The sequence below is a fragment of the Panthera tigris genome, chromosome A2, assembly GCF_018350195.1.
Source record: "Panthera tigris isolate Pti1 chromosome A2, P.tigris_Pti1_mat1.1, whole genome shotgun sequence".
In the NCBI taxonomy this organism is placed as follows: Eukaryota; Metazoa; Chordata; class Mammalia; order Carnivora; family Felidae; genus Panthera; species Panthera tigris.
The window spans coordinates 85,210,404-85,226,177 of NC_056661.1; the positions used below are offsets into that span (position 1 = coordinate 85,210,404).

At 32.4% G+C, this 15,774-nt stretch overlaps 1 protein-coding gene across 2 annotated transcripts in view; it reads right to left on the minus strand.

The window, feature by feature from the left end:
* Positions 1–15,774, minus strand: part of HGF (hepatocyte growth factor) — an 80,420-nt gene that overhangs the window by 22,121 nt on the left and 42,525 nt on the right. For both annotated transcript variants that reach the window (XM_007076781.3, XM_007076780.3), the window contains exons 10-12: positions 13,191–13,318; positions 4,308–4,410; positions 1,118–1,251 (exon numbers count right to left, since the gene is read on the minus strand). In XM_007076781.3, coding sequence (XP_007076843.2) covers positions 1,118–1,251; positions 4,308–4,410; positions 13,191–13,318 — 365 coding nt within the window. The remainder of the gene's footprint in view (positions 1–1,117; positions 1,252–4,307; positions 4,411–13,190; positions 13,319–15,774) is intronic.

Here is a 15,774-nt window from a genome sequence, read left to right on the forward strand (position 1 = left end):
GGCTTTTTCACTCAATACCACATGGAGGATATACTTCCATCTCAATATATATTATTCAGTGGTGCTCAATTAGGATGATTTTGTCCCCCAGGGGACTTTTGGCGATATTTAGAGATAATTTTTGAGTCTCAATATTTTTTTATTGACATCTACTGGATAGAGGCCGGGGACACTACCAAACATTCTATATTGCACAGGACAGCTTCCTACATCAAAGATTTATGCAGTACAAAATGTCACTAGTGCCAAGATTGAAAACTCCCAAGACATTTCTCTAAGCTGACTTCCAGGCAAGCTTTCCAATTCACCAAGTTTCACAGTATTGAAATATTTTAACTAGCCAGACCTTCACAAACATTGGGCATAAATAATTACTTTCTTATTTGCCAATCTTATTGGTGAAAATGATCTTATGCTTTTATAATTTAATTTTTCTATTAAGTTTTAATCGATTTTTGTTTATTTGTTTAATTATACTTATTCTTTAAGATTCATTTTCTTTATTTTTCTCCTAAAGTGTGACATTTTTTTCTTATTGATATATAGGAGCCCTTTTATATGAGGTATATCAGACATATGTATTTTACATATATCTTTTACTTTAGACACTGATATTCTTTTAACAAAATCATCTTTGACTCAGAAATGTGGTGAGAATGCTCTAGACTTTTTAATATTTGGTAAGGCACGAGAAGAAAATGAAAGCAATGTTATTTCAGGTCTGTCTATGGGTCTGTTACTGGATGGGGGCTTTGTAAGAGCTTTGCTATACTCACAGCCTGAACAGTTAGTATTGAGAGGGAAGTCTTTATGGTGCAGTCATATTGGAACCATGACCATTTATTGCGTATGGATTTCAAATGAGAATCTTCTGAGGAGGAAAATATTATTTAAAAGGTCATCAGAATGTCTCTTTGTCTACAAAGAGATGAAGAAAGATGTGTGTGTGTGTGTGTGTGTGTGTGTGTGTGTGTCTGCCCGTCAGTCTGGAATGCATCCCCACTTTAGGATTGACTCCAGCCCTCCTATATTTCCACCTCTGATTAAGGTATCAATTTAGTGGAGATTCAGTGTATTTAAAATATTTCACCTGAAGAAGATCACTGAAAGTACTTACAACGAGAAATAGGACAATAATCCCATGGAATGAGAGGATTTCCCGTGTAACACCAGGGGCCATGGGCATCATCATCAGGATTCCGGCAGTAATTCTTATTCAGCTTACTAGCATCTGGTTCCCAGAAGATATGCCTGCATAAACAACAAGCTCTGAAGATCACAAGATGCTCAGTTTGTCCAACAGAAACAAACTGTCACCAAGAAGATAAAATCCTAGCATGTAACTTCCATTATAGAAACAACACGAGCTTCTCTTTGGTGTGAATTTTAATTATTTTATTTTAGACTTATTTTGTTGTTCTTACAGTTTGGAATCATGTGCTCTAACTCAGGAATTTGGAATATGGCTAAGCGATTAGACAGATAAAATGATGAGAGGTTTTGTGATTTGCTTCTATTTAATAATTACAGTGGTAAGGTAACAATACCCCTATTCATAGAAGTGGAGAAACACTGCCAGAAAAACAGCAGATGGCAAAGAAAATCAAGGTTATAAAACACCTAGAAAATGCAAGCTATTGCAAAAGTATTTTTCATGTTTCAAAAACGTAAGAAGCATGACTAGCAACATCATTATAAGAAAAGACAGAAAGACACACTGAAAAATTAATAGTAATGTGCTAATGAAATAAACTCTAAAATATCATTGTTTATATAATTACAATAGATGATCTTTGGACAGATAACTGAGTAACACTTTCTCATTTTACATCTTACTAAGTTTATTACATAAGAAAAGCAAAAACTCTCTATGTTATTTTGTAAGGCCATGCCCACTCATATAACATCAATATTTGTATTTATTTAATGAGCTTAATACAGCCAAATCCCAAATGGCCATCCTGACCAAGTCATGAAAACTGTACAAGTAACTGAATTTGTTTTGGATTATCAATTACTACTATGCTTGATTGTAATTCATGGGTCATTCAAAACAACGGAAAGATCTTGGACAGGGAAAGTTGGACTATCTTTCCAAACTTAGGTTCATTCCCTGGACTAATGACAACAGCAAACACATATAGTAATTACTGTGTGCCAGATTCTATTATATGTGATTTACATATATAACCTTAGACCAACCTAATGAGACAGGCTATCTTATTTTTGAGGAAATAGTAATCCACAGAAGCTAATTTTTCTAAGGTCACATGGCTTATAAGCAGTAGAGCAGAGGTTTGAACACCTGGCTCTTTCCAGAGTCAGTTTTCAAAACCACCATTCCGTACTATGTCCTTACTCAGTTGTAGGTTATTCTTAAAACCAAAATGGTAACATGCAACTTATCATTCATCAAGTTCCTGCAAATTGTTTTCAAATGACTTTTAACTATTTCTGAAGGTCCAACCCAAACTCAGTGAATTAAGAGTTATAACCATGAGTTCCCTAAATAAACACTTCCAGTGGTATGCTGGTAATGTTTAAAAGGGCACTCTGAGATGTATATGAAGTCTTTATTTGTTGTCCTTGCTGATTTCTGCAGTATAAATTCTTCCATCATAAAAACGTCAAGTTCCCAATGTGAAATCTCTGAAGGCAGAATTGGTACACTTGTCTGTCACAAGTCCATAAAAGCTAGGTCCACCCCACCATATTTCTAAAAATGCCTTCAAAAATATCAGTGTTGAAATATAGCATTTAATCTTAATCACACTAATTCTCACTTAAAATTCTGTAATGAATCTCTTTAATACTTACGATAAAATCCAAAGGTTTTTTTTTTTGAAGTTTATTTATTTATTTGAGAGTGATGGAGAGAGAGGAGAGAGAACATGAGTGGGGGACGGGCAGAGAGAGAAGAGAAGAGAGAGAATCTCAAGCAGGCTCTATGCTATCAGCACAGAGCCCAGCATGGGGCTTGATCCCACAATCCATGAGATGATGACCTGTGCTGAAACCAAGAGTTAGAAACTTAACTGAGCCACCCAGGTACCCCCAAGTCCAAAGTTTTTAACACACCTTACAAGGCAATATATGGTCTTGCTACTGGAGAATTTCTTATCTGTGGATATTGACCGACCTTACCAAAATTATTTCTGATTTTCAACACTTCAATCTTTGGGCTTTGGGACAAGCTATTCTTTCTGCCTGAGGTACTCTCCTCCTACACTTCCTTTGACCAACTCCTAGTTAACATATATGTCCCAATTAATGTCCCTTTTTCTAGGAAGGCTTCCAGAGTGTGAAATCCATGAGGCTAGAATTATGTTTGAAATCCCAAAGCTACGGTGCCCAGTACAGTAGCTACTAGCCACATGGGGCTACTGAAGAATTGGTATGTGGCTAGTCCAAATTGAGAGATGCTTTAATTGTAAATATATACCAGATCTTGAAGCTGTAATATGAAAAACATGTAAAAAGTCTCATTGACAATTTTTCTATTGAATACATATGGAAAGGAAAAGGCTTTGGATACATTGGATTAGTAACATGTATTATATAAAATAGTTTTGCCTGTTTATTTTTACTTCCTTAAATGTGAATGTTAGTGCAGATTACATGTGTGAAATGCATATTTATGTTAGAGAACACTGCTTTAGAACTGTCTCTACTGGCTTGTGAAGTATATTAAATGAAACCATGTCATCCACTAGTGAGTACATTTTCAAAGAGAATAAAGTTATAATTAAAATAGGACTAGAGGCCAAATAACAACCTCTCCGAGCCCTTACATCCTTATTCACACATATAGAAATATCTTCCACATAGGACTGTGGTGGCCAAATACGATCAAATGACACTAACTTTTTTTCCTTTTATTCATAGTACGTATATTCTGAGATATTTGTTAAAAATCAGTTTTATGTCGCAACCATGTCTCAGATTTGCCACTTAATTATACAGTCTTATCAAGTCATACAGTTGCTTCCCAATATAACCGTATCATCCTTAAAAGTGGAGCCAAAACTTATGCCCACTTTTTGTTAACTTTTCCCATGGCACCTATCACAGAACAGAACACATAGTAAATGTCCAATAAAAAATGTGCTAGATTGAATTACTTATCTAAAGGTTTGTTACATGGAGGGAAAATGCTAAATTGAGTTGCACAGAATGACAAATCTAAAGCTTTTATGACCTTAATATAATATAGAAAAGACTAGAAAGAAATAGCAATGTGCGTATCTGAATATACTATCTGCTGTTATCACTACATATTATATATTGAAAGAAAGAAATTTACACACCTGTGTAAGTCTTCCATGTTCTTCTCCCACATTGAACATGTTAGTCCAGATCGTGTTTTGGATAAATTGCCCATATAATTTTTGCCATTCCCACGATAACAATCTAAACATAAAATATATGGAAGGAAGTCTAATGAATACAAGGAAGTATAGAACAAAAAGATTTTTTACAAGCATGAAAGTCAACATAAAAGTTAACACACTCTGAAATCAGTATAAGTCAAAGATACTTCTGTATTTCAGATTAAAATATCTTTATTTTCAACCAAAGTTTTCTTCCTCGAAATAAGGGTTTATATATCACACTACACACTTAAAACAATCAAAGAAAAAATTAAATGAGTGGCCCATAGGGACACTAAATAAATGAGAATTTTTGCAATGGTATATTTATTTCTCAACATTTTCTTCTGAAAAAATTTGCTTCACAGGAGAGTCACAAGAATGATATAATGAACACTCATATACCCGTCACATTTGTTGTGTTTTGAATTTTGTCTTCCTGAGAAAACATTCTGAGTCACTCAAGCCAGCTGTTTTGCAAATGCTCTTTAATTCCATTTTGTCTGATTATTTTCTCATGATTAAAATCAAGATAAAGGCAGGATTATGGCAAAGATGATATTTTGTCCTTTTCACAGCAGTTTATCATGTGATGTGACATATTTTATCATGTTCCATTATTGGTAGTGAGTTTGATAATTTGGTTAACTGATGTAAAGGAAAATTTGGGGGACCTTTCAGATTGAGTCAGCATCTTATTGCCAAACAAATGTTCATAAATGGCTTGGCCTACTTTGGTTGCTTTTGCATGAATCAGTGATTACTATGCTGGTTTTAAAATAATTGTTTTACAATTTCCTGCATTTCTTTATTTATTGTCATTTTTCTGTAAATGAGAATGTTTTCTTCTCCCCCACTACGTCTATTTAAGTATTCAACTACTACCAGTAGTAGCAATAAAATGTCTGTAGTAGAAGTGGTAATATACACATAGACTTATGTGTCCTCTTTTTACTCAACATGATGATCTATTCCCATTGCTGATTTTGATACTCAAAATTGTTTCAAAGTTGATTGATGGAAGCCATTTTAAGCTGGTTTTATGTCTTTTAATGTGTCCCATGTGGTTTTATTTTTCACTTTTTTTCAATTGAATAATTTGTGTTTTATTAAACATTGATAGAAATGTCAATATTTCTAATTTTTAAATATCACAAAAAGGAAGTCATGGTCTTCCAAACACATGAGTTGCAGTTCTATATTTGAAAAGAAACACTTTCCTTATTTTAAAATAATAACACACATTTTCAAAGTGACTATCGATTAAACATTCCTGATTTTTATATGAATGAGCACTATAGATTTGACTATAAAATGTTATCTACAAATATACATCAACATTAAGACTATTTGTTTTAAATTTGGTAAACCATAGTCTATTGTCACTGGCTTTAAATATGCTTTGTATAATCATAATAAATAGGTATAAATCCTAATAACAATTTTACATAAACAATTTAATAATATGTTCAGGAATCAGTTAACATAATGAAAAACAAATATAATAAGCATATTCAAAAGCCATGTTTTCATATCCATGGATCACATTTTGCAGTAGCACTATAAGGAATTTGGGCTTAAATATAAAACTAAAATAGGATAGGATTTGATACAGATAATATCATAGTCATTCCAATACACAATAAAATTGCTCTCAGAAAGCATAAATTTGTAAAATCTCATACTTGCACATATGCAGAATATACGAGTGAATTCATTTTCCTCTGACAGTGCTTTCCTCCCCTCCATCCCCCCCATGTTAGGAAAGTTTAAGTCTTTGGCTGTTAGGTAGTAAATTCTTTAGATAGACTCTTACTGAAGAAAACAATTGTGCAATACAGTATGCTAGTACTATTATTTTATACATTTTGAATTTTTGCACATACGCTTTCTGTGTCAGAGGAAGAGATGCTCCTAACCACCATCACCCTTTTATTTGAATACAGGCTATGGGACTTTTTATTTTAGAATAGATTTGACTTACAGGAAAGTTGTAACTTTGTACAGAGACTTCTCATATACCAGACAGTTTTCCCTACTTTTAATATATTACATCAGTATGATAGATTTGTCTTAAATATTAAGCCATACTGATGCATTATTAACTGGAGACCACATTTTGTTTAAATATTTTTAGTTAACCTAATATCCTCTTTTGTATTCTAGGATTCCACATGATACCACATTATGTTGAGTTGTCATGTTTTCTTTTTTTTTTTTTTTTAATTTTTTTTTTCAACGTTTTTTATTTATTTTTGGGACAGAGAGAGACAGAGCATGAACGGGGGAGGGTCAGAGAGAGAGGGAGACACAGAATCGGAAACAGGCTCCAGGCTCCGAGCCATCAGCCCAGAGCCTGACGCGGGGCTCGAACTCACGGACCGCGAGATCGTGACCTGGCTGAAGTCGGACGCTTAACCGACTGCGCCACCCAGGCGCCCCGAGTTGTCATGTTTTCTGAGGTTCTTCTAAATATGACAGTTTTTCAGGCTTTCTTCTTTGATGACTTTGTCAGTTTTAAGGAAAATAGGTCAAGTATTTTGTAAACTGTCCATTTATTGGGTTTGTCTGATGTTTTCCTCATGGTTAGATAATGGTTATAGGTTTTTGAGAGGAAGACATGAATTTTTTATAACTTCTTAACTTGCTGGTGAAAGATATTCCAGCCTCACCTTATACTCTCTTTGTCCCGGGCCTCCTAACATCATCAATTTCTCTAAGGAACTCTTGTTTATTTTGGGGATGGAAAGTAAGTAGAAGACAAGAAATCGGGGCCAAATGTGCTTATTTCTATTTGGTGCCATCATTTCTAGTTCCTTTTATTTGATAGAGCTAGGTAGTGTGTGTGTGTGTGTGTGTGTGTGTGTGTGTGTGTGTGTGTGTGTGTTTGTGTGTGTGTGTTTGTGTGTGTGTGTCTAACTTCAGTCTAATACCACAGTTCTTCCTTCCATCCATTCCATTAGTGTGAGAAACCTCATTCCAGGTAACATTGTGTTTGCCCATTTTCTCAATTCTACAATGTACACAAAATAATTTCAAAACTATGTCCCAATACTAACAAAAACTTACACTTTAAAGTTCAAAATCTATTTATAGTTATTTAGCCCTAAATATATCCCAGTGAGGCCATATACTGCCAGAAAATCATGTCCAGAAGTTAACTTAGTCTTTCTTCCTTCTCTGTAGTATTGGTATCTATTTTATATAGAGGGAGGCATATTGTTTTTGTTCCTCTTGAGGTCACTTTTTGAACATTGAAAACACTAACATTGCTTAATGGTTAAAACTATATGAAAATATATCTCAGAGAATTCTCATTTTTCCCTTTCCCTTTGCATCATTGTATTTCTACCCACTACCTACCATTACCAACGAACCCAATCTCATTAACATCTTGTTATGACTCCTGTATAATTCCTTCACTTTTTTTGGCAAAACTAATCAAATATATATTTGTAATATAAATACACATATTATTTTTATGTATATTCTATATATGTATTATTACATCCCATTTTTATTGCTAGTAGTACGTCTCTTTATTTATTACTAACAGAGTACCAAATATGTACTTTAGTGCTTTGCTTTTTTTTATTATCAATATATCTGAAAATCACTTCATATAGCTCACAGAAAATTTTATTATTCTTTTTGCAAATTTATAATATTTCATTGTGTGACTTTGCCAAAGTACATTTGAGTTGTTTTGCTATTACAGAAAATGCTGCAATAAACAACTCATGCTTATGTTTTTGCATATTGTTGGAGCTGTATATTCAAACAGTACATTGTTGAGCCAAAAAGTGAATGCATATGTAATCTTAATTATTGTAAAATTATGTTCCATGGGTTTTACCATTTTGAACTCCTAAGAGCAATGTATGAGAGTTCCTTTCCCCAAAAGGAAATGGATAACCAGCTTAGCAAAAAGATAGTGTTGTCAAGCTTTTGAATTCTTGCAAATTATATGTGAGAAATACAAGTCTCATAATGTGAGAAATTTCAATATTTATATTTATTTTTGTATTATGTGAAATTAAGCATAATTTCCTTGTGTTTGAGGGAATTTATATATATTTTTATATATACAAACAAAATACATAAAGTTATAAAGTTAAATATATATATAACTTTACATATATATATAACTTTATGTATTTTGTAAAATATATATAGCTTTATGTATTTTGTTCATTACTTAACTTTTTTGATCCTTTACACTGGTTTCAGAATTTTTATATATGAAAAATATTTCCTCTTTACCTATAATATGCATTTCAACACTTACTTCCAAATTTGTCTTTTGTCTTTTGAATTTAATATGGGTTTGTGTGTGTGTGTGTGTGTGTGTGTGTGTGTGTGTGTGTGTGTGTGTCTGTGTGTGTGTTTGTGTATGCTTTGCCATGGTAGGTTTTCAGTGTAGTTTATCATATTTTTATTTTATTGCCTCTAGATTTTGAGTGTTAATTAAAAATCATTTCACCATATATAGGTTAAAAAGGGATTCTTCCGAGTTTACTTCTAGTATCTATATGGTTTCCTTTTTCACATTCAGATCTCTTATATATTTGGAGTTTATTTGGGGGTAATGGTGTAAGGCATGGATTTAATTTTATCATTTTTCCAAATTATTACCTTATTGACCCATTATTATATTTTAAAAGTTCATTTTTTACTCAGTTATGTATAGTCACATTTTTAATATCATAAATCTCTCTAAGGAGTCTATTTCTCATTTGTGTGTTTTGTTCCAATTGCGAATTTATTCATTGTACTAGAACTACAGTCTTAATTACCAGCTCTTTATAAAATGTTTTAATATGTATAAAGTTAATTATCTCTAATCACCCTTATTTTTCAAGATTTTCCATAGTATATTTATGTATGCTTATGTTTACTCTACCAAGAGAACTGCAGAATCAGTTTGTTGGTGTCAGAAAAAGACATTGATCTATTTATTAATATCACATTAAATTTGTACATCAGCTTAGGTAGAATTGATGTATTCATGATGTTGTGTTCTCATATCAAGAACAAGGGATGTTTTTCCATGTTTAAAGTACACCTTTGTGGCTTTGAGTAGTGATTTGAAAATTTTATTACACAGATTTTACACATTTCTTTCTAAATTTATTCCTAAGTTTCCATCAGCTTTATTACTATTATAGATATAGTTTTCCCTTTACTTAAATCTTCAAACTCATATATTAATGCTACTTTAGTGATTTTTTTATTATTGAATTTAATTTTCTAAGTATATTACTATTTATATCATTTGCATAAATAAAGATCAATATGATCTTTTATTTATATGGAATAATATCTCCAATACAGTGTTAAAGAGGAATATGTTAACTTATCTTAACTTGTACTTACAATGTTACGTAGTAAAGAAAATATACATTCTTGTTTTCTTTTTTACCTTCATAAGAATGTCTCTAATGTTTCCTCATCAATTGTATACTACATATATCCCCATTAACTATATAATATATACTTATATATGTGTTTGTGTCTATACGTGTCTGTGTATGTGAGGATGTCTATGTGTCTATGTGTATATGTTAAAATGTGAATATATATTTTAAAGAAGGCTCTGTCTCAGCTTCTCTCTCTCTTTGTATATATATGGATATACAGATATGTGTGTAGAGTGTGTGTATATTCCAGAAAATCTCATTTGAATGTTTTTATGAGAAAGGAGTAAATTTTGTAACAGAAATTTTAAAATTTATTTACATTTATTATATGATTGCTTTTCTTAGGTCTAAGATGAATTATGTTAATGGATTTCTAAAACTAAGTCATTTTTGTTCTTAGACTAAACTCCACTCAATCATTATGTTTTATATTTTAAGTCACTTTATTGGGTGTTTACTCAAATTTCATTTAAAATTTCTATATTCACAAATGAGATAAGTTTATTGTTTTTTTTGCTACCTTCATCATATTTAGATATTAATATTAATATTATATTAATAGATATTAATATTATATTAATATATATTAATATTATAATTAATATCTAGATATTAATATTATAATTTCAACATTCCTCGTGGAAGTTTCACATATAATTTATTGTGCTTTACTGTATTTGTTAAGCTACATAGGAAGTTATGTAGCATTGAGATTAAGTGGCCTGTGAATGCACCTAGGCACAGTATATTTTTGATAGGATGGTTCATTAATACATTTCTATATTTCTTCCCTAAGAATAGGTCTAATTCTTGGACTAATTGAACTGACCAGGGTCAATTCGTAATTAGAATTTTCTTAGTAAATTATCCATTTTTTTTATTTGCCAAGTTTCTTACATGAGGTTATATAAAATAGTCTCATGTTTTCTAATTTTCCTGTTTCAATGCTTATTTCCCCTTTGATAATTATTATTTTATATTTTTGTCTTTTTTTTCTTATATTTTGTCTTCTTTTTTTCACTAGCTGCTGACTATTTTGTTAATTTTTTTCAAAGAACCATTATTTTGCTTTATTCATTAGTTCTAGACCTTATTAATGTTTGCTCTAACTTGGTTATATTCTTTTTACTGCTTTTGGTTTATTTTTCCCCCAACTCTTAAGTTTGAAATTTCATTTACTTGTCTTCATTATTTATGATATTGATATAAGTACTTAAAGGTATGAATTGCATCCTGTTTACTGCTTATAGTGTGTGTTATATAATCTAATAAGTTGTGTTTGAAAAGCATTTTTGAAGAAAGTCTGTAATTTCAGTTTTTAGTTTTCAATAGAGTTATTCAATATTTAATTGGAAGAGCATTTGATTTTATGCTAATTCGGATGTTCAATATTTAGGAAAATCTTTTCTAATAACAGCCTATACGTGTTTGTATTTTCTGTTACATGGAAAATATAACAACATCCTTCTGTGTGTGTTTATGTGCATGCATGCACACATATCACATATTTAACAATGCCAATGATTAGCTTGGCAGTATCATATAATGGCATAACCATTATAATTTCACAGCTCTATGTCGAATTGGCTTAACAGTGTCTCTTAAGTAGGACTTGGTTTTTAACTTGCCCTACAGAGCTTAACACAATGTTGCACTTATCAGGTATAATATATCGTTAAAAATAATATATTTTTTAAAGTAATGAAAGATCATTTCAAGGAAGGTTATATTCAATCCCAGCTGTGCTATTTGAGAATTTAGGCAAGCTATCTGAATTCATAAAACTGAAACTAATTTCTTCATCTATTAATTTGTAGATTTATGAGATAAGCAACATCATCAGCTTAACTTTTAGAATCTAAAATTCTCTATTTATTACTTGAGCCTTTGGTAAGTGATATATATGGATATAAAAGCAGTTTAACATACATAAGAAGCCTTTTAAACAATTGTTTTCATTTGCCTGTGTCTCAAATTAGCAGTGCTTGTTTACATGAACAAGACAGGGACAAAGAATATCCAGCTGGTACTAAACCTCACTTAAACACTGGTTTCAACTTTATTTCCAAATGACCTTTGAAATCTGCCAAAGAACAGTGAAATTGACTGAAAAGAGACTCAACCCCTCCTCCCTCTATAACTTTTCAGAATTGTTCATAAAAAAAAAAAATGACACTGCAGAAAAAGTTAAAGGATGGGAGATGTATAGGACAATAAATCTATGAGATGAACTTTAAATTTGGCTTGGGATGATTTAGGACTGACCATGATTAAATTTATGGGAAAGAATATGATTGCTTAAAAATCATAACCCTGAATTCATTATGTACTAGTAAATGCCCAGATTTCAACATTATTATTAATCTTTGACAAATGATTTCTTTTTTAAACCTAAATCATTTTAACTTTTCTGTACTACTGCTTCCTGAAACAATTATCTTCAATGGCATCTATGTTTACAAGTCAGTGGTGGTTTATCCCAAACCCCATTGCTACACATAATCTCCACTGCTAACACCCAGGTCCATATCGCTCTCCTCTTTTTACTGAATTACTGAAAACACGCAATGGATCTTCCTGTTTTGGCCCTTGTTAGAATCTCTAGCTTTTTTCCGTAATGCAGCCATACTCATTTGTTAAAATTGAAACCAGACAGATCATCTACATCTTTCAGAACCCCACAACAGAGTCCCTTCTCTTTCAGAGTAAAAGTGTAAAACCTTCCAATTCCTCCCAGGCATATGTGATTTTAGCCCAACTGTTTTCTAACCACATCCTCTGCTATGGTCTCCCTTGCTTGTTCTGTACCAGCCACGGTGATGTGGTGTTTCTTCCCTTTCCCTTTTCAAGCACTGTCCCATCTCATGGCATTTTCACTTGCGGTTTCCTCTACCTAGAACGCTATTTACAGATACATGTACATGGTACATGATGCTCCCTCACCCCTTTAAGGTCCTGCTTAAATGTTCCCTTGATATGTAAGAGCTTCCCATACCATTAAAATCTAATAGCAACACCGTCTCCTCTACCTCTGGGAAATTTTTCCCTCTAGCATTTACACAAACGAACTTATCATTCCCACTTCCCTTTTGCTTATTTATTTTCGTTGTCTGTTTGCGGGAATTTCTGGAGTCCCATGGAGTGAGAGAATTTTGTTTTGCTCACTAGTATATCCCCAGTGTCTAAAACTGTGCCTGACACTAGTATGCACTCAGATAAACAAATAAAAGTTGAACAAATGAATGTGTAAAAGAAATTCAACTGCAGACTTGGTGATTTTGTTTGCAACCAGCAAAAAACCAGTGCAACAAGAAGTAGGTCCTCTGCTGTGAAATGTGTTCTCCCTTTAGGCATTAACCCTGAAATTAATCGTGCCCACCCTGAAAATGTCAGCTATTACCTTGTCCACTTGACACATCACATTTTGGAATTTGGGAGCAGTAGCCAACTCGGATGTTTGGATCAGTGGTAAAACACCAGGGTGACTCAGCTCCATCTGGATTTCGGCAAAAATTTTCTCGTAGGTCCCTATTGAGAATAAGCGCGTTAATGCAGATTGCCTGAGTTCTTACAAATGGGGAAACAAGCGCTATTACATTTCTAGAATCCCCGAATGCATGCATGTTTATAAACAGAGTTCTAAGTTTTAGATTTAGGAGAGTTATAACAATTTAGAATTCAGTATACACAACTGACACCGCCCATATGACTGAAATAAAGGCTGTCAGAGGTCAGTATTCTTTTCATGCCACAGGCCTGGACTTCCATACAAACACTACTGCCTCATGAAAGGGAAGAATAGCACCACCTCATTTTTCTTACTCATTCTCAACGCCTGGACTCTCAACTATTATAATTTGTAAACACTGGCCTATTATTTTTACGTTTTCACAGCCGATATATAATGTAGCAACAACATGTATCTCTCATTTAAAATGAAAGTTCTACCTATCCAAACATTTGACACACACACACCCACACACACACACACACACACACACACACACAAACACAATAGCTTTCATTTTCTTGAATTCTGTATTCCTTTGATTTAATTTGCTGCATACATTTCTTTCCATTCCAGAACGCTGCTTTATTGATTTATAAAAGTGATCTCAAATCTTATAAATCTTATAAATCTTATAAAATCTTATAAATATTTCTGTAAAACATTCTCTTAATTCTATAGAAACCCTAACTGTTGGAGAAATCGTCAGTGTATTGCATAGACATCCTTTATGTTAGCAGTGATTTAATAGACACTTAAAGTGCTTAATCAGGAAAAAGTCTATATTAATATTCCCTATATATAAAAGAATTTTACCTTAATATAAGGTTCACATTACATAAGACATGTAATTTATGGTTTGCTCTCCCAAGCAAATGCTCTCAAATTTGAAGCAAACATGGGCTTTCTCTTTAGAGATGCCCTGACAAATAATTTAACAAGATTAATATTCAATCTATTGGAAACTGCATTCTTTGTATCACTTAGGTCCAATCAGAAGTACAATTATAGTAATCTTCATGTTCACCATTAGAAACACAAGTTTTTTGTTGTTTTTTTTTTAAGGAAGAAACTTGAGTTCAGTTATAAAACCAACAAGTTAGTAGGTTATCTAGTCAAAATAGGTCCCGATACAAACTGGGTTATGTAAGATCGTGAGAACAGTGATCGCTAATAGCCAAAGCCACTGCATAGCAAGCGATCATAGTTACAACCCTTATTAAAGCCATTAGCCTTCTTATGAAATGATAAAATTATTATGAAGAAAATCTTTTATTTCTGTTAACCAATTTATACTTATATTTTAAAAATTTGTGCCAGTATAAAATATGCGCATTGAGTTTTACATAATTTTACACAAATTTGCTCTTTTAGATGAAAAATTGCCTAGTTAAATTCTTTTGAGTATTTGTACATACACAGTTTCTTACTTGAGTATTATCACCAGTCATTAGAAATTAACAAAATATGTGAATGACATGGACACTGTCTCCTTTGTGCCTCTTAACTAATCTCTTCTCATTCTCTTTGCTTTCTCTACTTTGGTATTTACTTCTGAGGTGTGAAACACAGGGGTCAGGAGCAGAGAGAATTACTCTGAAGTAAATGAGGGAAGCAAACCCACAATGACAAGTAAACATTTGTTATTATAAAATAATGAAAAAAATATTTATGTTTTTACTATCTAAGCAAATACATTAAATTAGCTAAAACAAGCAACGAACCTATAAAATATCTCCTCTCTCCAGTGGATGGGCCAACTCATGCTCATAATTCTCCATCTTGAAATGTTAAGCTCTCTTATTAAAAGCCAATTACATAAAGCCAATATATGTTATTTATAGGTGCTATTTCGGCAAAGCCACTATGAATGGCACGTGTGTTATAAATTTCAAAAGCAATCATTTTATGTTCCTCATAACAAGGTGGACAATTTAAAAACACATGGCATTGTGGCTGTTCTGTCCAGCAAAAGTCAAGCGGTGAAAAAAAACAGCCATGGAGAAGGTACATAGTGGCAATATAATTGATATTCAAGAGCAGTTTCTTTGGCTTGATTCATCTAAATAATTGTTTTACTTTCCTACTCTTTAAAGGGAATCTAGAAACAGCAGAAAACATTCATTTGAGACTTTAAAAATAATATTTCTTCAAGGCCGAAAACACATCAGTTTACAATGTTGATTGAAATGAAGGCATGCCTCTTTTTGTAAAAGAAAAAAAAATGTAATCTCCCCTAAAATTAATGTGAAATTTTAAGAAGGCACTAGCTTGAAACTTGGCTGGCTATCATTATCCTTAAATGAGTTATGAAATGTACCTGCAAAAACAAAGCTGTGATCAGAAACCTAGAGGTGCATTTTCCAAAATATGGTACTTCAACTATCGAATTCAAAACTCACCTAGAGTGCTTATTAAAATGCATATTTGAGGTCCAAATCTCATATCTAAGGAATCAAAATATCTGCGTGGATGA